The sequence below is a fragment of the Wolffia australiana genome, chromosome 4 (genome assembly GCF_029677425.1).
Source record: "Wolffia australiana isolate 7733 chromosome 4, ASM2967742v1".
Taxonomy (NCBI): Eukaryota; Viridiplantae; Streptophyta; class Magnoliopsida; order Alismatales; family Araceae; genus Wolffia; species Wolffia australiana.
Window position 1 is genome coordinate 15,836,487 of NC_135838.1, and position 27,547 is coordinate 15,864,033.

Genomic DNA, 27,547 nt, shown 5'->3' on the forward strand with positions numbered 1-27,547 from the left:
AAAGGGATACAAAGTATATCATCCTATTACTCACATGTATGGTTACAAAGGATGTAGTATTTGATGAAAAAACATTTTATTATAAACCCAGAGGTACTGAGGAGCATAGAGAAATATCTCACTTACTTACTAGTGAGAATGATACTCCAACCATCGAAGAAAATGATGGAAATATATGTGGCCGGTAAGCCAATCACACATTCCACATCTCGTTCCATATTCATTAATAGAACATATTCATTATAGTGCACATGTGATGCGTATAATGAAGTCCATGAATACATGATCGGACTTAGTGAATTATGATGAGATCGTAATGTGGAGATCACTAGTCTTTAAGCATGTGTTCTAAACATTCCTATTCAAAGGATACGCGAGAAGGACATCGATTTATCCGGATAGAATAGCATTATCTAGCCTCACTCATATGATGAGTATGGCTGGTCCCGTAGCCATTAGTGTGGCGACACTAAGGATAGATAATGGTTGATCTTTAGTGGAAAGAGTTCACTGAATTGATCCGTACGAATCCCTGAATGGTATTATACCGAACTGGTCAATCAGGTTGATTCACGTCACGGTTGTGTAAGGGGTCCTCAGACCTGAGACACCAAAGACGTCTTGTGGACGGATGGTTGTACTTTGGCTATGGCCAACGAGTCTCTAATCATGGGATTCTAAACGGTCTTAGTTCGGGTGCATCAAGAAGTACACGAAGGCGTTGAGTGGTCAAGATGGGATCCTTCACCCTCGGTATAAGAGGTGACAGCTCAAGGAAGATGATGCAATGAATTCCTTGGCCAAGGCAGTGAAATATCGGAGAAGAGTTCTCCGATGATTTCCGAATGCATCAGTACTAACTCGGATGACCAATTAGGGTTTGACAGTTGACCATACCCTAAGTCGTCCAAGGAGCGTCAAGTGGATGAGGGATTATACATACACGGTAACTGATGATGAACAGGTTCCATGAGTGAGTCGATACACACTCATTTGTATCTTCTAGGACATGAGGTGTAGCTTGGCACCCCACGTGTTGGAGTCCCGACCTATCGATTGGGTTAAATCAATCTGACGTTAATTAATCTATATGATGATATAGTTAATTAATTCGGAAGGCCAATAAAGGTTATTGGGCCATTGGAGTCGTTAACTAGACTGATACATGGGCCTAGAGGGTCACACGCAAATGGTCTTTTGGACGTTGGAAGATACACTTAAGTTTTGGGGGTTTTTATGAAAAATACCCACTTAGAATAAATAGGGGAAGGCCCTGAACGAAATTAACCCAGGCCAGAATTGTTCAGGGGCCTTTCCCCTTCTTCTCCACTCTCCCCACACCCCCTCTCCATCCCTGATGTGATCGGGACGACGTAACGACGCCGACGGAGAAAGAACGGGGCTTGTCAACGAGAAGGAGGAGATCCGACGCGCCGAGGACCGTGTGGATACGTCTAGAGGCTGCACACTTGAGCAGCCCGACTAGTCTCGCACCGGGATCGAAGAAATCATGAATGATATTCGTGCAAAGGTACATTGTTTCAATGTTTTCGTTGATGCCGTTCGATTCGCAAAAAGGACTTTCGCTGCGCATCGTTTTGTTCTGTTTATCCAGATCTAGGCCTCTAGAACCCAACAGAAAATTCACCTGAAAATGGAACAGATACTATATCTATCCATTTGATTGATCCTCAGTCTGTGGAATCCAGAGTTGAACTTGAAAACAACAATTATAATTTATCTAGCGAAACAACTGATACAATGGAAAAACTAGAAACCTTATGTCAAATAACCCCATACCCAAAATATTATCAGAGAAAGAGAAAGGAAAAAAATAAAGAAGCCATGGACTTGGGTGAAGGGGGAGACATCTCTAATCAAGGGGGAGTGATATCTGGACATGAAGAAAAAGTTACTGATGGTGGAGGAGATGATTGGCCGATTGCATTAAGAAAGGGAACTAGAGCTTGTGTGAAACCAGTTCCTTACTCAATAGTTAACTATCTAAATTACAAGAAGTTATCATCTGAATACAAGGTTTTTCTTACCAGAATACAAGATATTCCTATTCCAAAATCTCCACAGGAAGCTATGAAGAATGTCAGATGGAAAGAAACAATGGACGAGGAGATGAAGGCACTATTACAAAACAATACCTGGGAAATTGTGGAACGTCCTAAAGGAAAGAAGACAGTAGGCTGTAGATGGGTATTTACTCTCAAATGTAGATCAGATGGTAGTATAGAAAGATATAAGGCTAGACTGGTAGCTAGAGGGTATACTCAAACTTATGGAATCGACTACCAGGAGACATTTGCTCCAGTAGCAAAGATCAATACCATCAGAATTTTACTCTCATTGGCAGTTAACCTAGATTGGCCCTTGAACCAGTATGACATAAAAATGCTTTTCTCCATGGTGACCTAAAATAAGAAATTTACATGGATGTTCCACCTGGCTATGAAGGAAACATACATCAAGGAAAGGTATGTAGACTCCGGAAGGCTTTGTATGGATTAAAGCAATCACCTAGAGCATGGTTTGGAAGATTCAACCAAACCATGAAAAACCTTGGGTACACACAATGTAACGGTGAGCATACTATGTTTTTTAAGGGTATAACTCAAGGACTGATAACAATTTTGATAGTATATGTAGATGATATTATAATTACAGGAAATAATCTAGAGGAAATTAAAGATCTCAAGCAACACTTAGAAAAAAATTTCCAGGTCAAACAATTGGGGCCCCTAAATTATTTTTTAGGAATAGAATTTGCACACTCTAGTTAAGGAATTTTAATGACACAACAGAAATATATCTTGGACCTTCTAGAGGAAACAAAGCATATGAATTGCCATACAAATGAGACACCGATTGAAGTTAACCATAAATTAACTATTAGTGAAGATGAACCTAGAGTAGATATTAACTCATATAAAAATATCGTTGGAAAACTATTATATATGTCATATACTAGACCAGATATCTGTTATGCAGTAAATATTTTAAGTCAATTTAGGCACTCACCTAGAAACTCTCACTTTGAAGCTGTCAACAGAATTCTCAGGTACCTCAAGGGAACATCAGGACTGGGCATTGCATACCGGAAAACAGGTAAACTTGATCTCATTTTATATATTGATTCTGACTATGCTGGGTCTTGTCTTGACTACAGGTCAACTACTGGGTACTGCACAATACTTGGAGGAAACCTAGTGACTTGGAGAAGCAAGAAGCAAAGTATCGTCTCCAAGTCCAATACGGAAGCTGAATTTCGAGCTATGTCCAAGGGAATAGATGAAGTAATGTGGATCAAATATGTGCTAGATGATCTGAAGATCAACTATATAAGCCCAATTGTCATCCAACAAATCTGATATCAGCATAGCACATGATCCAGTTGACCACGACAAGATGAAGCATGTCAACATTGACCGGTTCTACATCCAAGATCACTTGGAGCAAGGAATTTTGAAGACAGAACATGTGAATTCTGAAGAACAATGTGTAGACAACTTCACCAAGGGTCTACCAACCAAGAGCCTATGACATTTGATATCCAAGCTTGGAATGACGAATATACATTCCTGCACTTGAGGGGGAGTGTTGAATGTACGGGCATAATAAAGCACAATAAAACAATGTATTACCTATCAGGCTTAAAATAAAAGCCTAATTATCAATATCGGGTCCATATGGCCCATTTCCCGATTTGAAATATCAAATCGGGTAAGTTATAACGGCTAGTTTTCTAGCCGTTATTAACGGCCGGTTACTACCCTATAAAAGGGATCATGAGATGCACTTGGAGTTTTAAGTTAATGATATACATGTTTTCTTGTTCTTTTCCTTGTCTTCTCCTCATTCTATCATCCCTGCAAGCTACTAGAAGATTCAACAGTTTCAAAGTGTTGTTACAATTCTGATCTAAGTCTTCCGCTAGGATAATTGTTTAACATCAATTATGGCCCTCGAACCCAACTTGTAGTTCATCATATTCTGCCCTTCCTGGACATCCTTAATGCGAATGCCTCCTATAATAAATCATTTCTGAGAAAACAAGTTGGCACTCCTAATTGTGCAAGCTTATGTGTGTTGTATGTATAGAAACACACCAAAGAAGATTAGTCAGTATCTTGACAACAAACTTGTAATTACTTGATCTTGTGCCTTTATGGGACATAAATTTCCAGACTTCATCAGGCTTGATCAGTTAAATTTTCAGGAGCTATTAGAAATAAAATGGGTGAAATGACAATTTTATTACTTTGGCCATATTTTACAGCTCTTTCTGGTGGCGTGGACGCCATCGCATCGACACCGGACGCGTCGCCGCCATCAACTGAAGTCAACGTCTCCGCTACGGACACACCGCCACAGTCAACCGACGTCAACACCTCCGCCACGGACACGCCACAATCGTCTCCGCATGCATGTCTCCACGCATACACGCTCCTTCGCGCATCATGACACGTCGCCAACGGCAGATCAAGAACTGCCCCTTGGCGTGACATGAAGCACATCTTGTGTCTTTAATTTCTCGTCTTTAAGTTGTATTTTCTCTTTCCTCGAAGGCCTATATGTATAGGCCATTGTTTCAAGAAACAGTTAGGCAGTCATTATTCAAGAATCGAGTTTTTTTGTTTAACTCTTCTTGGAGGACTGCCCAGCCTCCCCTATCCCTTCTCCACTCCTACTGCCGCCGCCGCCGCCGTCATCATCGTCGCCGGCCTCCCTCCCGCTCTCTCTTCTCCTTCTTCCTTTGTCTCGCCCTCTCTCTTTCTCACCCTCTCTTCTCTCGTCCTTTCCGCCTCGCGCCCTAGCGCCAGACCACCCCGTGCCCAGGCGCAAGGCCGCCCAGCACTTGAGCGCTAGGCCGCCCCCGCGCCTTAGCGCCAGGCCACCCCGCGCCCAGGCGCAAGGCCGCCAGCGCCCTAGCGCCAGGCCGCCCGCGCCCAGGCGCAAGGCCGCCCAGCACCCGAGCGCCACGCCCCTGCGACCAAGCGCAAGGCCGCCCAACGCCCTAGCGCCAGGCTGACCCCGCGCCCTAGTGCCTGGCCGTCTTGTGCCAAGGCTCTAGGCCACCCAACGGCCCCCGCGTCGCCACCGACCGCCCACGCTAGTGACGCCGTGCAGGCCTCCAAGACCCCGCATCGAAGCGCCCATCAATCGTCGCGCTTTCTGCCAGGCCTGTACAATGCCCGGAACGCCCAGACTCTCTCGTCCAGTGGGCCATTCAACTCCCGGATTCGCTCAGTCTCGTCACGATCAGAATTCCCCGCAGCCTCTTCATGCACTACGGTGCTGAGGTACGCTTGAACTCTTTGGTGTCAAAGTGTTCCTCGTCTAGTATTTCTCGGGAAGTCTCCGCCGCTGTCAGATTTGATTTGGTTTGGATTTCCCCAAAATTCTCTCCCGTTCGTGAGTTTCCCTCGTGACGCGAATTCCGACATTGATTTTGGTGCTTCGGCATCGTCGCGGTGGGTGAAGACAGTACTCCCGCCCTCGACGAGGATCGGAGCTGCACCACCAGTATTTCGTTGGTTTTAAAATCCGAATTCGAACGTGTGGATTTCTATGGGCTGTTTTATCCTTCCCTTGCCCAATCCATCCATTGCCTTCCCTCCGTCCATATCATTTCTCCGTCTCTCCAGTCGTCCATTTCCTAGTCGTCCTACATCACTTTCTATTAGTGAAAGGTAACCTAACTACAAACCGCTAACTCACCTGTCTTTGCCATTTTCTATCAGACTTGCCTCGCAGTGCATATTATTTATTAAAATGCCACAACTTGTTATTATATTTACTACATTATAAATTTATTGGATGCATTTTATTTTGGGAAATCGTGCAATGAATATAATTTAATCAATCGAATGCTTGTTCTCTTGAAGATAACACATTTAGGTCTAGGGGAAGGCTCAATATATTTACGCATAAAATGAATGTGATCACATATAAGGGATGACAGATATTAAAGTTAACCTGATGAATGCCCTCTCCAATTACCGCATTGAAGTCGCAAAAAAATCAAATCTTTCTCCATTATTCTATCATCTCATTTCAGAGAAAAAAATTCAAAGCGTCTGCGCTTACCAATTCCACCCAGCGTGTCTGGAATTGAGTAAGGTTAAACAGCCAAATCAGACTGTTCTTCGGAGAAGAAATCTGTGCAGAATGCGTACGGCCGGAATTGAACAAGCAATGACCCATGAATCAGACTGTTTTTCAAGGAGAATTCTGCACAGAAACTGTTCTACCATGTTGTGACTGCCGTCAATTCATCCATACAAGCGAAATCGACGCCATGAACAGCCAGAGTCAGCATCTTGGGCACAAGGATGACGCAAAAGTCGACCTGAAACAGTCGGAACTCTATCGAGCTGCCACTTCGGACGGTGCAGATGCGTTCAAAAGATGCAAAAAAGCAAACAGTTAGCGCCCATCTTTTCCCTCAACAAAAAGTCATCATCCAACAGGTGAACTCAAGAAGGGCGCGGCGATCCGGAGTCTTTCGCCATGGAGCTGCTGGATCTATCTCGCGATCTGCTTCAGAAATTCGGTCTCCAGGCTCTAACCTTGGTCGGCGCGGCAACAATGGCCTTGATCATCATCAGATTCGGCACCAAAATCATCACCGGGATAGTCTCCTTGTGGCCGCTTCTTCTATCCACCACCGTCTCTCTCGTCGCTGTCGGGATCTTCCGAGCCCTTTCCTCTTCTCACGGGGACGATCAAAGCGACCAAATCGGAGAGGAATTGATACAATACGTCTCCGGCCATGGCATTGACGAAGCTTCTCCACTTACCTCCATGGCGATCGAGGAAGATGGAGGGGAATCGCTCGCCGAGGAAGAGATCAAGAAGCTCCAGTAGAGAACGGCTCGAGAAGAACAAGCGAAGAACTCGAGTTCCCTGTTCTGTTATATTTCACAAATTATCTGAAATTAGCCGTTTTTGAGATCAGTCCTTTTTTCTTGTTCTATTGTGTATATGGACCTCATTATGGAATCAAAGAGAAGGACTTGGAGTAATTATCTGTCCTACTCTATTGTATTCTTGTGTATTTGAACAGGGAGCAATTAGCGTAAATGATCTGAAATTGCGATTAGTCCTACTTTAATGTATTATTGTGCCTGTGAACCAATTTTATTTGTATTATTCCGTGTATGAACCTAATTATATAATTAAATGTAAATTTAAACTAATGAAGCTTCCGTTTCCCTAGCGCACTATAATTTCAAGATTATTGAGTATATGAACCTAATTTTGAAATTGACGAGAACGAATAACCGTAAATTTTCTGAAATCGCGTTTATGAGATCATTCCGATTTCGTTGTTTATGAACCTACTTATAGAGTGAATGAAAAAGATTAAACATAAACTAAGCTGATGAAGTTTCCAAAAAAAAATAGTGAGAAGAGGACAAATTTCGAGATTAGTCGTATTTTGCTATATTATTGGGTATATGAAACTAATTACGAAATTAAAGAGACCGAATAAGCGTAAATGATCGAAATATACTGTTTTTGAGATCAGTCCAATTTTGCTGTATTATTGTGTATATGAACTTAATTATCGTATTAAAGAAAAAACTATTGAACGTAAATTAGAATAAATAGAGATTTTACCAATATTAATGTTTTTGGTGTATTATTCTGTTATTGAATTCTCCGATATTAAAAATTTTACCAAATTTAACGAGAAGAGAATTCGTAGAGGACTATATAAATAGAAGATTTCAACTTTGTCGAAGACGGGAAGTAGAAGAGAGAAATGGCGGGAAGAACATTTGATTCGAACGCTCCCGAAGTAATATCGAAGATCAAAGGTAACTGCTCGTCACGTTTTTGTAAGAGAAAGGAAGCATGTCGAAGAAGGTTTTCGTGTTTGGATCAAATAGATGTGATTTCGAAATTATGGGGAGGATTTTCTCAGGCCTCGTTCGTTTCATAATTGCGGGTGTCGGCTGCGGGCGGCTCCCGACAGTTGAGATCGATCGGTACATCACGTATTGCACGGATTCATCTGGTGAATGGTGCGTTGATTTCACATTTCGCCGTTATTTTCATTGCACTTGCGTTTTACGTCGATAAAGATAATCCAGTTTTAATCTGAAAGTTTTATTGTAATGAGTGGGACATGCCTTGTGAATCTTCCACTGGAAAACGGAGTTCCATCCCATTCACGTGTTTTAATTTACCGCCGAAATATGGAGCTGTTTTCGGCGAAGGCTAGGATTCACTGAGAATGCGCTGAACTGAAGGCGTTATTTGGCTTGATCGGGTGTGCGTTTGAAATTCACGGTTTCGCCAAGGGTTGAAGAAAGATAATTATTGGCACTTACCGTAGAATAAATTTCTTAAAAGATTGTTCCGAAGCTCCATTTGTTGGTCTGCACCACCTTTGTGTCAAGTCCAAAACGAGCCATATTTTCTGCGCTCCGGCATGTCATTTCTTTACTTGACAGTACCTAAATAAAAAATGGTATGCATATCGCATAATCATAGGTTTCTTTGGTGAACTGTAGCCGCGATGTTTATGATCCAATGATCAATTATTCACGTTATGTCAGTCCATGTATCATCAAAACTGATTGCTAAAATCAGGGACGTTGAAATAAAGCTATGGTTTAATACCCATTGTCCTCTTTCTGCAGTCATTGCAATCCGGATCTTTCCTGCGGAAAGAAGACCCTATCATTTTACAATGAAAGCCAGGCACAGAGATTGAGTAAAGTTTTCGCATGTTCCCTTTTCTACTGACTTTTCCCAAATGATTATTTTGGCGTCTTTCAGTTATAATTTTCAGGGTATTGGGAATAGTTCGGCAACTTCTGCAAGAAAACCGGCATGCATCCAAAAGGGACATATATTACATGCATCCATCCTTGTTCTCCGGTAAATGAAATTCTTTAGTACGGGGCTAGTTTCTTATTGTCGGCTCGGATAAATGTAATTTACAAATGGAAGATAAAAACCATGTAGTCCAGGTAGTGAATGACTTCTTTTTGATGCCTGGCAGACCTCCAAACTCAATTCGAACGGGAAAATCATTGTGGTGCAATACAAGAAACAGAAGCATTTTTTTTTTAAAATGCTTCATTAAAGTCTTTTCTGAAAAGATTCATCGAGTTCATCCCTAATTTAAGACATACAGTTGTATCTTAGCTGGTATGTAGACGGACAGTGTGCTTATTAATTCTGTAACTATTCCGAATCGAATATGAGAAATAGGTTGAATCGTTCACGTGTCAAAACATAATTTCGTCGAAGAGTACTGGCTTTGAGGTCTTATATTCTGAAGTGGGCTTAAAAGTATACTTACCTGAAGCCCTTGATTATTCCGTTCCTTGGACACTGAAGCTTCCAATTATTTATTACGTTTTTTTTTCATTTTTATAGACATAGGATTTTCACAATAATGGATTCGGTTCGAACATTTTTAGAAATGTTTTTGCGTAATATAGCTGAAACATAAACGCAGTAACTAACGTCTTTCTATCGTTGGGATAAAATATTTAGGAGTGTTTTTTTTTAATTTTTCTGATCTATATTTATTTTCATCCAAAAATTTTCCAGACTACATCCCGGGTAATGAGGATCTAATATAAATGTGCATGATTTTCTGAATTTTTTAGAGGATCTAATATCGGCCATTTTTCAGTTGCCACTGGATCAATCCTATTTAGATCAATATTTTTTTAGATTCAAGAGATCATCAATCTGCCGTGTCCTTTATTAATCGGGAAGTTATAGTCATGTTGTGTAGTTTTTTATATTGGATTGTATTCTCATTTTTTACCTTACGCAGAGCAAACAGTAGTGGACAGTGCCATTAAGAACATATGCATCCTTTTGCAGTGCAGTCGTCATAATCTTAATGTGGTACGCATATCAACAAATGTGCCTTTATTCTATCGACTGAGAATTAATCTTTTGAAGTTTCAAAAAGGGAAAGCATCTCTAGCGAAAGATTGTAGATTGTTAAAAACGATAGTATTTGGCTGGATTTGATAAAATTTTCTGCTAAGTGCTTTTAGTCAAACACCATATTCTCTGCTCTGGTAAGCATAGAATCATAAATGTATAGTCTATGGCCTTCTTCCTTGTTTAGCTAAGGCATTAGCACTGTTATCTACTGTTGAAGTAACCATCGACCGCATTTAAAAATGTATGATGCATTGAGTCCATCAACTTCAAAACGATTAAATTTTTTATTCCTAGCTTTCTCATGAAGTCTTTCCTCTTGTTTTTCATTATTCCAAAGAAACCACAATAATGGCATATGTCCTATCACCATGTAAAAATTTAGTTATCAGGAATCGATTTACTTGATCACCATCCACATAGCTCAACTAGTGTCTGACACATATTTGCTATTATGTTTGGCAGGTGCCTGCTGGAAAAGGGTAAGTAATTCAATGTTTCACATCTCTTGCTCATTTTTGGGATCCCATGATCAATGATTATCCAAAGTCTGCGGGAAATTTGTTTTCCCTTGAAGCATTGGTTTTCCTTTTTACTGCTTGTGGGGACAGAAACATTCATCATTATGCGTACAAACTCTCATTATTGATGGGATGTGTCGAGGGAGATGTATAAACGAGTCTTTATCTAAATATTTGAAAAACCTGGTTTGAGTGTAACCCTCATTTCGTTATCTTTCCGTTTTGGAGATTAACGATTTGTCTCATATATTCACCTTTCAATGCCTGGTGTCTACATGGAGAAAAGAAGACATTTTTGTGTCAGTGGAGAGATAAACTGTTACTTTAAAAGGTTTATGTCATTTTTAAAACTTGAGGGTTCTCTTTCATTAAGGGAATCATGACTCAATGTATAGTCCTCAAACGTATGGATTGTATGATCTGACAGAGACTGTTCAGAATCACAGTAGAATATTTTTCTGGGAAAAAGTTTTTACGGAATACTATGAGAAGAAAACGGTAAGTGCAAATAAGTGCGAAAAAAAGAGCTGCTACTCCAGTTCAGAGGAAGCGTTTGGGATGCTTTGAAGTGCTCTTCAATGGGTCCCCAGATTCTGAAGATCCTATTATTGGCAAATTGCATAGTGATATTTCTAGCTATTGAGGCTTAACTTCATTACCACCATGATTTATCTTTATAGATTGATGATGGGCTGGCTGAGATTTACTGGTGGCGATAGGATTTATGATTGCATTAAAAAACCCAACTCTGTAAGCACTTGGTGTGGCTCTTTATTCTTGGTTGTGATCGTAAATAATGAAATCCTTTGGTGCTGTAGGCCTACCCAATACCCGTGCATGTCGAAGAAATTGAAGGTACAAGCCTGAAAGCCCAATGATGCCTAATTAATCACTCTTTTCTGTATGAATTAAAGATTACGTATTGAAGCCTTCTATATGAACTAAAGCTTGTTTTTTGTTGTTAGGCCTTGTCAGTGCCGCTCAGTATATACTTGTTGTGGAGAAGGAAACCGGTAATGTAGAACCCAACATTACCCGGGCATACATAAGTTAGTTGAAGTATTGAGGTGTCCCCACTTGCTCCTTCCCTGTAGTGTTCAAGCGCTTGGCAAATGACAAGTTCTGTTCGAAAAACCGATGCATAGTGATCACAGTAAGGACATTATCAAACATGGAATTCAGAAATTCGCTTCTTGTTTTCAGTCCAATGATCATCTTCTGTCCTATCAAAATCTGTAGGGACGAGGCTACCCTGACGTCTCTACAAGAAGGTTAATATCCAAGATTACATTAGGTTATCCAGTTACTTTTTTCCCCTTCTGTTACAGGCAAATTAACCACCTCATGGCTTCTTACAGATTTTTAAAGCACCTAGTGGAGAATATCCAATTACCTGTATACTGTCTTGTGGACTGTGATCCGTACGGTATTGACATATTAATGACATACAAGTTTGGTTCCACTGTGCGCAAATTCTCTCAACTTTTCGTAGTTATTTTTCCCAATTAGTTCCAGTAAACCCCATAGTGACACAGTCTGTTTCCCAGCAAATGGCCTTTGATGCAAGGTTGATGTGTGTCCCAGAGGTTTACTGGCTTGGAGTCCTCCCTTCTGATCAGAGGAGATACTCCTTACCTGACAGATGTCTTCTTCCTCTGTCCCCAGAAGGTGAGGACAAAGATATGGATCCTAGGTTTTCCTCCACGTTTACCCGTTGATCTCATGTTGTTATGTTTCTAGATAAGATGAAGGCTGAGGCCATGTTGCAGAGGTGCTACTTGCGCAAAAGGACCCCTCTCTGGAGGTTTCCTCTTTTGACTTTCCTGCTAGATCTGAACAAGCTTCTAAGTATGCCCTTCTTTTGCAGGCTGGAACTAGAGAAGATGCTGCATGATGGAGTCAAGTGCGAAATCGAAGCTCTCTCTGCTACTTCCTTTACCTTCCTCTCAGATGAATACATCCCTGGCAAAATCCAAAGAGAAGGCTATATATGAACCAAATCCGGTACACTCAAGCCCTACTCCTCTGCAATCTTCAATTCATGTGGTTCAGGGTTATGTACTTGGATTCAATCAGATCCCATCATATCTGTTCCATCCATGCACATCACATGACGTGCAGTGCAGTATGGTTGTGCACTGGCGTGGGTTATAGAAAATTTGTAAACAAACAGAATACCAGTCTTACCATCAACTCCCTTGCAAGGCCTGCCACCTACAACTGTAGGGGTCTTTCTTGCACACACTGTTTAAGACCTTGGTGTAGGTCTTTATCGATGTTAGATTCAAGCGCTTAACAACTGGGCTAAAAGCTATAGCTGATAGCAAGGGTGATACTTTTCTTCTTTAAACAGGATGTTGCACTCTGTTGAGACCCCAATGATACTCATAATGAAAACTCCAAAATGCTGTCGTCAACCAAGTTTGAACACAGAACAAATGGGAAAAGGTGGAAAAGATAGAGGGAAACGGAAAGGAACGGAGTGGAGCATGCTTTCTCCCCTTGTGGCCAGGAGGCTCGGTTGCAGGGTTGAAGGTCGCTGTAGGAACAGGAAAGGAGAGGAGTTAGGGTCAGGGGAAAAGGGCGAGAGAGAGAAGGGAGGGGACTCACGATTGGATTTTCTTCATGCCTCCCAGCTCCCTGGTCTCCTCTCTTAAATAGAGGGTTGGTCGGGGGCCGAAACGTCCCCCGGGGAAGTCGAAGCGTCCCCCGGGAAAGTCGAAGCGTCCCCCGGGGAAGTGGAAACGTCAGGGGGCCTTTTCGACTTCCGTCTCTGGTAAACCCTTAGCGGGTTCTTGACACACTTTTTAGGCAAAATTTTATCTTAATTATTATTTTTTGTGTAGTAGTATTTTGCTGTATGATCAATTATTACCCTCTTTTTATGCAAAATTTTATCTTTACTCTTTTTTTCTGCCTAGTAGCACCGTTTACTCACCCGACTTCATTGAATGAATATAATTTAGACTTAAAGCTTTGATAGTTGACATTTCATAAACACGCTCGGATTTTAGATCCTCGAAGCGAATGAACAGATGGTCAAGGTTCGGAGTTATTAAAGGTATCTCTCTGTCTCTCTCTCTCTCTCTTGTTTCTCGTTATCGTTCTCCCCCTCTCTCTCGTTTTCCCTCTGTCTCTCTAGTTTCTCTCACTCGTCCTCCCTCTCTTTCTCTAGGTGCTCTCTCTCGTTCTCCCTATATCTCTCAAGTGTCCCTCTCGTTCTCCCTATATCTCTCAAGTGTCCCTCTCGTTCTCCCTCCCCCTCTCTCTCATATCTCTATACTGGGCCCAATCGCCAGTGTATAAAGTATGCACTGGCCCCGCTTGATGATCGAACAGAAAGTGGATGGGCTCTGTTGACGAACGCAGTGGATCCTCCATCCAATTGATCATTCAGATCTCCCGAACCCTAAAATAGAGATTCATTAGGAAAAAACAAAGGAAAAATGAGATTAGTACCATTTATTTCTTCCCCCAGGTCAAGTCCTTAGAGGTCAACGCGCCAGAATGGTCAACATCCAGATCCTCGAATTCTTCCATCACCAGTGTCATGTCCTCTTCTGTGATCTTGCCCATCTCCTTGAGCTTATAGATTATGAACTCAGCCGCCCTGAATACACAGAACCAGCCCACAGAAATATCCAAGACTTGGGTGAAAGAACGAAAGGAGGAAAATCAAAAAGGAAAAATTCAAGTTCTCACTCGACAGCGACGTCCTTGTCCAAGTCGGCGGCCTCAAGATCAACGTAAGTCAACCTCCGGTTGAGCACCCACTGAGCCAACCTCTGCTGGTTGCGCTCAGCCCTCCACTCCGAGAGATACAAGAACAACTGGGCGAGGCAGAGTGTGCTGGTTAAGATCCAAGCCACGGCGAAAACCCGCCCCCACATGGTCGAAAAGCTCTCATCTCCATACCCAGCGTGGTAATAGTAGAACAAACGCAGTAGAAAGCATCCACCAGGCTAAGTCCCTCCACCCTCCTCAGGAAAACAACTCCCCATCAACACCAGAAGCAACCCCGCACTCGTCAGGAACTTGTTCCTGGCTTTATCCGCTGCAAATTCCTTGTGTGATGGAAGACTCAGCGCCCTGGCCAGAAAAGCCGCCTGCTTCTCTACGAAGTAGTCGGCCGCTCTACCCAATAGAAACCCCACCAGGCCCATGCCGGAGAAGACGAAGGCGCAGGCCAAGAGCTTGGCGGCGACGCCGATCGGGACGAGGTCGCCGTATCCCACGGTGGTCATCGTCACGATGCAGTAGAGGGAGTCGACCAAAGGTTCGGTCTTGGTCCCGGCGATCTGGTCTCTCACTAGGAAGAAGCAGGTCGTGTCGACGGCTAAGTAGATAGCCAGAAAAACCGCCACCTGGCTAAGTGTTGGGCCTTGTTGTCCCAGAGTGAATTTTGAGAGCTTGAAGGGTGTTTCTGCTGATGGGCTGCTTCTGCAACGCCGGAACCTTCGTCTTTGAATCTCTGGAGATGATGGGTCGCGGAGAAGAGGCTGTCTTTGCTGGTTGATTCCTGCCATTGATGGGTTTCTGAAGTGGGGAAAATGTTCTGTAGGTGGGTTTTATGGGAATCGCTCTTGAACCAGGAAAGCGAGAGGGACGGAGAGGGAAACCCTCTCGTGAAGATTTGGCCGGCGTTGACCTTAACCCCGTCCAGTAAAAAGTATTTAAGGAAAAAAAAAATGCTAGTGCGACTTGAGGGGCGGCTAATTTGAGGCCCTGGACGGTGTAATCGGAATGGGATCACAAGCCGTTTTTTGTTCCTGTTAATCTTTCATTAGCTATCCTGAACAAATTGAATTTTGTGTGAATGCATCAAACTCCATTAGCTATCCTGAACTATCTGCAAACTCCAAAACTATCTGCAAACTCCATTAGCTATCCTGAACAAATTGAATTTTGTGTGAATGCATCAAACTCGCTTCAGCGATGTTATACAAGTTGAGTCTTCGCTGTATGGAGTGTTTCTTTACTTCCTCCCTGGGTGAAATTACCGTTCGGATAGTTGCTTAAGCAAGAAAACTCCCGTGTTATTACTTTTTTAATTACGGTACAAAGGTCCATAGAATCCTCTTAAATTATTCCCAGCGGATGTCATTTTTATTTGCATCGCCTCTCTAAAGTGCCTATTTTCATAATATCTTCTATGAAGCGCTTGATAGTCCGCATTCATTTTTGATATCAATCCCGATAACACGTGTTATTGGACACTCATTTTGAAACTCTCTCCCTTTATTGAAATATCTATTGGAACATGCTCTTAGCAGTTCCATTGGTGCTGCCATATCTTTGAAGATCAAGATATGATCATTATGAATTTCGTCAAGTGACTCTTGATGTGTCTCATTTGTTTGAACTAAGTTCATGGTGCTCATTGCGCTCTCCTCACCTCTCCCCTCACATTTTTTCACCTTATAGTCAAAGGCTAACTATCAGCACTTATCTCAGGATAAATAGGGGTAAAACCTGACTCTCTAAGTAATACTAGGGTGCATCGATGAAACTTGGTGGTACCAATTTTCACCTTTGGGATTTCTACTCTTCATTGAATTTTTATTAGCATACAATAACATGAATCCTCCTGACATCCTAAGAAGGGGTTTAAATTAAGTTTGTGTGATTCAGATATTCATTTTACATGTATTTGTTCATATATATGTTTTCTTACTGTGTATTTGTTCATTTATATGAATACTTGGTTTAGATCAGAAAAGGAAGATAGATCTGATGTTTCATCTTGGTTTCCATCCTGTTATCAAGTATTTTCGCCAATCAGGTATTCGTTTTCCCATACATGCTATAATGCTAAAGACCTAATCAAATAAACACACGTGAGTTTGCAAGTGAAGAGAAGCTGAGAGGAGCAGAGTAATAGGAGACATGAAGTTTAAGACAAATGCTTTCTTCATTAGCATGGAATAAATGTATACAGTTCTTTGGTTCCATCTTATTATGAAGTACTTTCCCAATGAGTTATTTATTTTCCCATACATGCTATAATGCTATAATGATAAAGACCTAATCAAATGAACTCACAACGAGTTTCCAAGTGAAGAAAAGCCGAGAGAAGGAGAGTAATAGGAGACATGAAGTTTAAGACAGATGTTTTCTTCATTAGCATAGAATAACCGTATAACCTTCTTTGACAGCTAGAGTGTAACTCTTGAGACTCACGTGTCATCACAAAGTGGGATATATCCATTAACGCCACCACCCAGGCTAAGGAATGAATGTCCCTCATGTTTGGTTTCTACATAGAAACTCTTGCCGATCTCAGGAAAATCCTTTGGTGTGGACAATTATTCAGTATTGTTCAGTATTGGTGTGGACAATTATTCAGTATTGTTCAGTATTGATGTAGACAATTGCAAGAATATTGGCTCGCAGATTTTTATTGATAAATTGTCAGTCATGCTGACAATTTATCATGGGTGAGGTTGATTGTGGATTTATAATCACAGCAAAGTCAACTGGCTGCAGGTAATGGGACTCCTAATTCTTGGATTATTCATTGAGTCCAGAAAACCCACATATCCTTTGTTCCAAAACTCTGACTTTATCTTTTGTGCTTGAGTGAGAGACGATGTTTTGCTTCTTGCTTTCCATGGTAACCAGATTTCCACACAAAATGGAGAAATATCTGGTAGTGAGCCTGCTCAGAGTCTGTATAGATTTCAAAGTTCAAGCGCTTAGCTCGTTTGAAATTGAGGCCCTTCCCAATGGTTCCATTCAAATATCCTAAAACTTGATGTGTATCTTGCATGTGAGACTATTTAGGTTGATGCATATATTGATTAGGAACGTTGACTGAATGGAGATATCTGGCTGGGTATGAGAAAGATAAACAAGTTTACCAGTTAAGCCTTGGAAATATAAGGGATCAGTCTCGCGTTCATGGTCATCCAAGTTAAGTTTAAGATTAATGTCCATAGGATAAATTCACTAACTTTGACATATTTTGTCCAATAGATCACAAATATATTTCTGTTAAGACAGGCTGATACTTCTGTAATAATGAGCTATCCCTATCCCAAAAGATATTTGATTTGGCTTAGGCTCTTAATATTGAACTGGGCATTAAGTTTCTGGCCTCGAGTAAATTATTAAAACCATGCTTGATGTGATTGTTTCAGATTGTACGTCTTTTTTAGATGACTGACTAATGTATTGAACATTATATCCTGAAAAGGACTTGATGACTCATGAATGATCCTAGATCATTAAGTTAATAGGTAGTCTTTCAGAGTTGATGAATTCATTCCCATTATCTATTTAAAATTGTTATCTATTTAATCATGGAATCCAATTGGTGATGAATCATGGCAATGAACTCACAGATCTCTGATGAATGCTTCATGAGATCAATCCAACGAAATTGACTCACGAGATCAATGAAAATTAGAAAGCATTAAAAGTTAGGAAGATTAGGAACCATTAAAATTCATGTAAATCCTGAAATGGAGAAAGAACCCAAACATCATAATGTATATGTTCAACACATTCTAAAGGAAGATTGAACAGCTGGATAAAGAATTTGCTTATGTCCAGCCATATGACGTATGGGACAATCAAGGGTGCTCACATCTAATCCTTGACATATGCCAGGAAATATATTTTAGAAACATGACATGAGGGTTGTCCTAGTTGTCAGTGAAACAGCTAGAGATGCTCCTTTACTTCTAATGTCGCTTTAAATGTTTCAAGGGATACTTACTAGTCAAAGGACATGTATAGGCCAAATAATATAGTAATCAGATCTTAGCTAGCCCATGCTTCAGTCCCTCCACCTTGTCACATAGAAAGCATCAACCCCATAATAAAAGACTAGCTAACAAGAGGCTAGGCAAATTAATATTTGGACGGATAAGCTCACACATAGTTTAGTAAAATGAAAGGCATTGGTATAGGTAAAACAGGTTGATGACAAACTGTTGAAGTTCGATCTTGCTTCCCGCTAAAACATGTTTCATAAGGTTTAACTACAGTATATAAGAGAGGCATATGGTCGGTAACAGCATAGTTTAATATCCAAATATCAATCTGATGAAATTCATCAACCATTGAGGCATAAGAGGAAGTACCTGAATAGAAAAAAGATGCATACTCAACACTATCCATGTTTTTTACCAGGTTGTGCAGCTGCTGAAGCTCTTGCTTTATTTTTTCCATATCCCTAATGGGCACATTTTTACAGTAAATTATTGTTCCCATTCAAGGTTTTAATCATGTTACTACTTATGCTTAGTAGATTGGATGCCAATACAGATTGCCCTTGTTTCTTCTAACATGTGTGTGCCAGTAGTACCAACAATAAAGATATCATAATTGGTCTTTGTTATCACCATGGGGCCTTGATTTCTTGAGATAGAATTAGGTTTCTGCGGGTTTGTATAATTTTTTTACTGCAGTTACCCCAAAAGAACCATGAATAATCCTCTATAGTAAGTTGACTTCGATACTTTTCTATTTGGACCTGCATCATTGTGTCTTCAAATAGCAGCGTACATACACCTTCAGATTCTTGATGCAAGCCAGTAAGCAAACAATAAACCACATCATTGAGTAAATCCTCCCAATCAAAAGCATTAACAGAGGGGGGGATCATATAAATCAATCATATTTCACAATGTATGAGGCTAATTTGTATTCCAAGGCCGTACAACGCTCTTAGAGAACGCGCATGGATCGATCCACCCAATCAGCAATGGTCGTTTCATCATTTTACTTTTATTATCACTTTGAGTGACATCATAAATTTCCTTTATATGATTATAACCCATATATGACTGAACCATAACCCATATTAAGCAGTGGTCAAGTGTGGATTTTCAGTCAAATCAGAGGCCTGACCTCGAGGTTGGAGAGTAATCTGGACATGTTTGCTCTTTTGAGATATTATGATAAATAAACATACTCTTAAGAGCTACTTAAGGAAGATATGGCCATATGTATAATAGTTAGTAAAAAGGAGAAAGAGATGTAGTTGATGAACAATCTGATGCAGGACAGCTAAGGAAATAAGGTCGACTGAAGGGATGGATAGGACAACGACGGTTGGAGGGAGTAGATGGATTTGGATGGATGGATAAAACAGACCACAGAAATTCACGCGACCGAATTCGGAACTTAAAACTGATGAAATACTGGTGGTGCAGCCCGGTTCTTCGTCGAGGGCAGGAGTATTGTCTTCAACCACCGCAACGGTGCCGAAGCACCAAATTCAATACCCAAATTCACGTCACGAGAGAAACTCATGATAGAGGAAGATATAGAGAACTCCAAATCAAGTCAAATCTGACGGCAGTGGAGAATTCTTGCGGAACACTGGACGAAGAAACAACGACACCAAAGAGTTCAGGCGTACCTCGGCACCGCAGTGCGTGAAGAGGCTACAGGGAATTCTGACTCGTGACGAGACTGGACGATTCTGGGCGTTGACTGGCCCACTGGATGAGAGGGTTTGGGCGTTCCGCGCATTGTACGGCCCTGGCAGAAAACGAGACGGACGAGTGCGGACACGAGCTAGACAGGCGCGCATGGGTAGGCTGGGACGGGTAGTCCTAGGGCAGCCTTGGGGGAGGCCCTTTGGGCAGCCCTGGGAGGGCGCTCTGGGATAGCCTAGGGCGACCCTGGGCTAGCGGCCTAGGGTGGCCTAGGGCGGCCCTGGGCTGGCGGCATGGGGTAGCCTAGGGCGGCCCTGGGCGAGCGGCCTAGGGGCAGCCCTGATTGGGCGGCATGGGCGGCCTTTGGGCGGCCCTAGGCAGCAGCCTGGGGCGGCCCTGGGCAGGCGGCCTGGGGGCGGCCTTGGGCAGCCCTGGGCAGCCCTGGTTGGGCAGCCCGGGCGGCCAGGGTGGCCTTAGGGCAATCCTGAGCGGCAGCCTTGGGCGGCCAAGGGTGGGCAGCCTTGGCGATCGTGGGCGAGGGTAGAGAGGGGAAGAGAGAAGAGAGACAAGAGAAAGAGAGAGAGAGAGATGGAGAAGAAGGTGGCTGGCTACGCGAGGCGGTGGCGGCGACGGCAGAGGCGGCGGTGGAAGGGTTGGAGAAGGGATAGGGAGGCTGGACAGTCCTCCAAGAAGAGTTAACAATAAATTCAATTCTTGAAACAATGACCTATACATGTAGGCCTTGGAGGAAAGAGAAAATACAACTTAACGACGAGAAATTAAAGACGAGAAATTAAAGACGAGAGACGTGATTCGTGTCACGTCAAGGGCCAGTTGTGGATCTGCCATTGGCGATGTGTCAAGACGCGTGAAGGGGCGTGCGTGTGTGGAGACGTGCGTGATGCTGGCTCATTGACTTGATTCGGTGATGATGGTGGCATGTCTTCGGCGGTCGCGTTGACTTCTGATGACGGTGGTGACGCGTCCGGTGTCGACGCGCTGACGTCGTCGCCACCACAATCATGGGGCACATTGATGGCTAGTCATGAGTCAAGCTCCATGGGGCACATTGTAGAAGTTGATGAAGATAGAACATGTTCTATATTAGGAAGTTACAAAATAAATGAGGACACATGGTTTTTGAAGACAGCAGAAGAGGTTTCAAAACCAATGTTGACATTTATCGAAGCCTAGTATCCATTGCCCAAATTTGGTCTTTTTGAGAAGAGAGCCAATGAGCTTCTGAAGTTTGGTAAAGACAAGAGAACTGTGAAATTGGCAAAAGATGGCCAATGTGCCCTGCAAGATGCGGCCACAGAGTAGGTCACTAACGATGGGGACAATGATGGTGCGCGTGGAGAGTGGCCTTTTTTATTTCCACAGATGAAGTACTTGCAAGAATGCTCGGAGGCTCAATTGGCAATACCAAAAGTCAGATCTTTTGATAGATTGGTTCTAGCAGAATACCAACTTGAGGAGAAGGTTGATGACGAGAGCAGCAATGTCATTACGGCAGACCAGATAACCCACCAGATAATGCCAACTATGTTGTTGTTAGGGCAGGCCAGAGAATCTAACAGAACCAAAAAAATGCCATGTTCATGGGAACCTTTTCAGGTCTGATGATATGACAAGAAAATCTGACAAAAGGAGAGTAATAGGAGTCATTACCATGTAATGTATACAGTTCTTTGACAATGGTAATTTACAATGGCTAGAATTGGCTAAAACTATGAGTAACACGAGGGGGGGATATATATGATAACAATAAGATTGGACTCTTCTTTAAAATTGTGAGCTCTAATTTTCACTGACTGAAATTTCCCATCAGATCATTAAAAATAATTAAACAGATCCCCTTAATATACTTTTTATTTCAACTTTTGAGTGATATCTTTATGTGAATTAAGTCACATAAACTCAGGCTGGGCCCGGGCCTAGGCTTGGCCCCTCTCCAAGCCGGGGCCCAGGCCCAAGCCCGCAAGTGTATCTCATGGGTATTCACACCCCAGACTATGAGTAAGAAATTATGTTGTATGTTTCTTTCTAAAACCCTAAATATGGAGCCCGGCTGCTGGTATGTTTGTTCGTACATAGCTGACAAAAACTATACCAAATTGATTCAGATTTTAATCTAACTAATGGAGTTTTATGCTCGACTAAAACCATCATGATAAGATCATATGCACATTTATTTTATATATTTTATAGAATAGCACTTCCTAAAATTGCTCTTGAGTATCAAAGATAGGTAGTCAGCCTTCATTTCAGTCCCCTTTGAACACAATCTGTATTTTGTTCTTCTAGGTTGTCTTACAGGTTTTCTGTTCTCCACAGAAATGATTTCACTAAATATACCACTCCAGAAATTTAATTACAAGAAGGGTATATCTTTTAAAAAATGAAATCTAATTCATTGTGATGCCCTACCCTCTACCAATGCAGATCATGAAATCTAGATAAAATAAATTAGCAGATTTCTTATGCATTATCACATTAATTTAGTTAAATTATATAAAAAATAATTTCAACTCTAAATTTAAATAAACTTTAAATCTGATTTAATAGTTACTCAAAGACAAAAATTAAGTCAATCAGTACTAAAGCTCAAAAAATTTATTACCAATGAATGAAAAGGTTAGTCTTTTAAATTTTAATTTGAAAGGTAATAAACCACAAGAACTAAAATTGATAAATGAATCTTATTGTTTCCTTGGTTTTTAATTGATTCCTTTCATGGATGGATTAAATTTTCACTCTCAAAATATCCAAAAATTATGAAATAAATAAAAATATACCTTACTAATTTATCAATACAAGAAATGTGATATATATTAGATTTTTTGAGGACTAGGTCCTCAACAAAGACATCACTTTTAAATGTTAAAAAAGTTAGTATTTTTTCATCTTTCAGAATAAATTTTAATGCATAAACTGAAACATTACAAAACAATAGAATCTAGCATGAGATGACATGCGTTGTGATATGTTTTTGAAATTTAATCAATGTTGCTATATGAAATATCACTCAAAGAATAGAGAAATCTATGATTATGCACAAATATTGATGTGAATGTTAAGCATAATTTTCATTATTTTACTCCATATCAGATCTAGGAAGAAATATCTAAATGGTGTTTTTCATTTTCCAAGATGGACATTTTAAATTGCCTTGTAATGCCAAAGCTTTTATGAAATGTTCTTGCCAATTTTTCATCTTTGACTAGTCAACATGAATAGAACAGGACCAGACCGGGACCGAATAAGACCGGGACGGAACCGGACCAAACTTCAGGTAAGGTTTAGATCCATGTCAAAAAACCATACCATATCGGGACCGTCAAACCCTACAGTGACTACTGATGATGATGAGTTTTAAGTGACGGATAGTTGATGTTGACGTTGATATGTTCCTCTGATGATGAAATGTTTAATGGGAGGAATTCAATTTGGTGCCACACCATGTCATCTCCATCATCGATAAATATGGACTAATATAACCATACAATAGTAAAAACTGAACACATATCCCATACTTGCTATGATAATTAGATGGCCATGATTGAATATATCATTATTTCTCAGTAAACAGAAATTTTACAAAAGAAAAAAATAACAATAGAAGACTTATGTTGTGTTCTAGATATGATAATTTGAACTCAGGTATAGGAGGAGACTAACTCAAGAAAGAGTATCAATTGTAAATCTCCAGCCATTGTATTTGAGATATAGGAGAAGGTATTCTCTGATGTTTTGTGCGACACACCAATAATTTATAAAATGAATTATTAGGGTTTGAGAATTAACCATACCATGAGTTATTAGTATTCTCATTGACGTAAAGAATTATACGTACAAAGTTACCAATTATGGTAAAGTTTCCATGAGAAACTTGACATAGTCCTTTGTATCTTCTAGAGAATGAGGTGTGGCTTGGCACTCCACATGAAAGAAACTCAGCCTATCACTAGGGTTAAATAATCCTTGATTAATTAATTTATATATTAATTTAGTTAATTAAAATTTTTGGATAATAAATATTATTACACCATTTGAGTGCTTTATTAAACTGGTACATGGGCCTAGAGGCACATAAGATCTTTGAATCTCGATAAATATACTTTAAGTTCAGCGACTTGCTGAAAATTTCTCAAGGACAGGAAATCGATTATATTCTCCTAGATAAATTTAAAAAATATAGATAGTATACATAGAGTGGGCGTTGGATTCTAGGGTTGTGATTGACATGAAACTAAGATGACTTGCACAACATAAGAATTAAAATGAAATTCTGATGGATCTTAAAACCTGATGATCAAATCACCTTGGCATGCATTTGATCTATGATTTCTTAGTTACTCAAGGGAGACCTATTGATTTTCTCGCGTACAATCTTTAGATGCATCCATGTGATCCTAACACATTGGATCTCCTCCTTCATCTCCATGATTCACATTGTCAATCCACCGTTGCCGTTATGTCAAGGAGATAAGGATAAATAATGGTTACTGAATAGTTTATCTTTGGTGGCCTTATCCTATTTGTGTAAAATAAAAAAAAATTATGAAAAACTTCTAAACTGTTAGTTTACATTTTTGACATCCAAAAGGCCATTTAAGTGCAACTCTCGAGGCCCATATATTAGTTTAGCTAGTGACTCCAGTTGTATGATAACCTTTATTGGAAAACCTAGTTAATTATATATATCATAATATAGATTAAGTGATAAAGGATTGATTTAACCCAATTGATTGGTTGAACTTTCAGCATGTAAAGTGCTAAGCTACACCTTTTGCTCTAGAATATACAAACGAGAATATTGACTCTTTCATTGAAGCCTATAGTAATAAGCTACCACTTACTTGTTGTCTATTATTTGCTTATGCTCCTAATCAATCATTAAACCCTAATCAGTCATTCCATCTAATACTGATGCATTGGCATCTCATCAACTCTTTTGTGATATATTACCACCTTGGCCAAGGACTTCATCTCATCATCTTCTTTGATTTGTATCCTCTTACATCGAGGGTCTATATTCCCATCTTGACAACTCAATCATCTCTGTGCACTTATTACTACACCCAAGGCAATATGTTTTATAACTCGCTGAATAGGAACTCATAGGTCATAGTAGATGCACAACCACCCACCAGAATGATGGATGTTATGTGCCCGTCAAGCCAATCAAACTACCATGTTTATTTAAGTCCATTGAATAAAATATTTACGTTCATTATTATTCTGTGTGATGTTTATAATGAAGTTCATGAATACGTGCAATTACTTAGTGAATTATGATGAGATCATAATACAGTGATCACTGGTCTTTAAACATGTATTCTAAATATTCCTATTCGAGGATAGTCGAGATGGACATTGAATTATCCGGGTAGAATAGCAATAGCTGATCCTACTTATTCGATAAGTATAGTTGATCCTGTGGCTATTAGTGTGGCGACACTAAGGACAGATAGTAGGTACTCTTTGGAGAAAGAGTTCACTGAAATGATTCGTATGAATCCCTGAATGGTATTATACCTAAACGTCAATCAGGTTGATTCAAGTCACGGTTGTATAAGTGATCCACTGACCTGAGACATCTCATGAGTGAACGACTACATTTTGACTTTGACTTACGAGCCTCTAATCATGGGATTCAAATAAGTTATAGATCAAATGTGGTAAAAAGCTTACAAAGATGATTGAGTGGTCAAGATGGGATCATCCGCCCTCAGTATAAGAGGAGATTGACTCAAAGAAGAAGATGCAGAAAAATCCCTAGCCAGGGTAGTGAGGATATTGGAGAAGGCGTTCTCCAATGATCCCCGTTACGCATCAATTCTAATTGAATGTCGGATTAGGGTTTGACGATAAACCATGCTTTAATTCATTCAAGAGTCTCGTGCGGATGATGGATTATACATATACGGTAACTAATGACGGTAAAGGTTCCATGAGAGAGTTCGAGACTACTCGGTATCTTCTAGAGCACGAGGTGTAGCTTGGCACCCCAGAAACTGGAAAGTTAACCTATCAATTGGGTTAAATCGATCCTTATTTAATTAATCTATATGTTGATGTAGTTAATTAATAAGGTTGGCCAATAAATGTTATTGGGCCATTGAAATTATTAACTACAACGATACATGGGCCTAGAGGGTCAGACGCACAAGGTCGTAAGGGCATTGGTGGATATATTTACTTTGGAGGGTTTTTGAGAAAAACCTTAAGTGAAATATCAAGAGGGAAAGGGATTTCATTTGAAGCACCCATGCAAGCCTGATTTGAGAGCCTCTCCCCTTCGCCACTCTCTTCTCCATTCATCCAAGGAAGAGTGTCTTCATGGTGAGGAGATCTTCTAGATTCTCAAGAAGAGTTGAAGAAGAAGACATGGAGATCCAATCGCGGAGTGATCGTGTGGACACTTCTAAAGGTTGGACGCGTGAATGGATTCAGAACGATCTCGGAGCGGCAAAGTCAAGGGTGGAACAAGTTCCCCACAAGGTATTAGCAATGTTTATTTTCTAGATCGATTGTGAATCGATCGACCACGCTTCCGCATCCATGGTACGTGTTTTTCCATGGATGAACCAAAGCATGGAACCCAACACAGAATATGTCATAGGGACCTCAAGTTGTAGGACCCCTTACACAAATCATGAAGTGAGTTATCTGATGAAAATTTAATATGACATCATTCACAAATTCATATGGATAGTGTTACAATATTGTAGGACCCCTTACTCTTTCCCTAAAGAGCACTCACTATATGCCCTTTGTGTCCCCAAAAGTAATGTATAAATAGTGTTACAAGATTGGTCATACTCATCATATGAGTAGGCCTCAAATAGTGTTATTCCATCTGAATATTTATTAACCTAAATGAAATATTTCAACATATTTTAATTATATAAATGTCATTTTTATGTACAATCATAACCCTATCCATTTATTGTCATTCAATGATAAATAAATACATATGTTGAAATATTTTATGAGAAATTATTTTTACTCTTGATTTTTTGGAAATTACAGAATTCTATGGCATATAATTCTTCATTAAATGGTTTATTTAGGTTAACAAATCAGTAAACTCTTTCCCTAAAGAGCACCCACTCTACGTCTGTAGTGTCCCAAAAGTAATGGTTAAATAGTGTTACAAGATTGGTCATACTCATCATATGAGTTAGCTTAAAATAGTGTTATTCTATCTGAATATATATTAACATAATTGAAGTATTTAAACATATTTTAATTATATTTAATGTCATTTTTATGTAAAATCGTAATACTCTCCATTTGTTCCCATTTAATGACAAGTAAATACATATGTTGAAATATTTCATGAGAAATTATTATTATTCTTATTTTTGGGAAATTACATAATTCTATGTCATTTAGTTCTACATTAAACTATTTATTTAGTTTAATAAATACAATTTATAATTTTATCTCTATTTCTTTTCAAAATTTGCCTTTATCAAATATAGATATTAGGTTTGAGGGTTGCAGAACAAGCTAGCAGGTTGGAAGAATGGAATCCCAAAATACATTTTAGGCAATGAGCTAAAGGAAAAATCTTAAAAGCCAATGAGTAAAAAATCATCCAAGTCAGTTCAGCAATGACTCAGTCATTTCAGACTCAGCTAAGTAAAGTCACATAAATACAGTCAACCTAGATGCTAAGAAAGACCCTAGTTG

The 27,547-nt window shown here is 40.3% G+C and overlaps 2 protein-coding genes across 4 annotated transcripts; one reads left to right on the top strand and one right to left on the bottom strand.

Moving 5' to 3' along the window:
* The first annotated feature begins 7,777 nt into the window (after positions 1 to 7,777).
* ATSPO11-1 (Spo11/DNA topoisomerase VI, subunit A protein) lies at positions 7,778 to 12,595 on the top strand. Of its 3 annotated transcripts, none has more exons than XM_078573947.1 (15): positions 7,778 to 7,835; positions 7,943 to 8,042; positions 8,664 to 8,737; positions 8,803 to 8,904; positions 9,818 to 9,891; positions 10,399 to 10,415; positions 11,135 to 11,204; positions 11,273 to 11,309; positions 11,420 to 11,467; positions 11,549 to 11,607; positions 11,694 to 11,725; positions 11,813 to 11,918; positions 12,002 to 12,122; positions 12,195 to 12,258; positions 12,322 to 12,595. In XM_078573947.1, the coding sequence occupies exons 1-15, from the start codon at positions 7,781 to 7,783 to the stop codon at positions 12,446 to 12,448; spliced, it is 1,086 nt and encodes a 361-aa protein (XP_078430073.1). In that variant the 5' UTR covers positions 7,778 to 7,780; the 3' UTR covers positions 12,449 to 12,595. The 3 variants fall into 3 exon arrangements, with proteins under 3 accessions (XP_078430073.1, XP_078430074.1, XP_078430075.1); XM_078573948.1 differs by having other exon boundaries at positions 12,200 to 12,258; positions 12,322 to 12,344; XM_078573949.1 differs by lacking the exons at positions 12,195 to 12,258; positions 12,322 to 12,595 and having other exon boundaries at positions 11,813 to 11,880; positions 12,002 to 12,127.
* On the bottom strand, positions 12,531 to 15,206 carry KCO1 (Outward rectifying potassium channel protein). The gene is given in 5 exon segments (XM_078573950.1): positions 12,531 to 12,993; positions 13,914 to 14,064; positions 14,157 to 14,373; positions 14,376 to 14,452; positions 14,454 to 15,206. Coding segments are annotated over 4 exon segments (969 nt in total). The 5' UTR covers positions 14,981 to 15,206; the 3' UTR covers positions 12,531 to 12,993; positions 13,914 to 13,916.
* Positions 15,207 to 27,547: the final 12,341 nt, after the last annotated feature.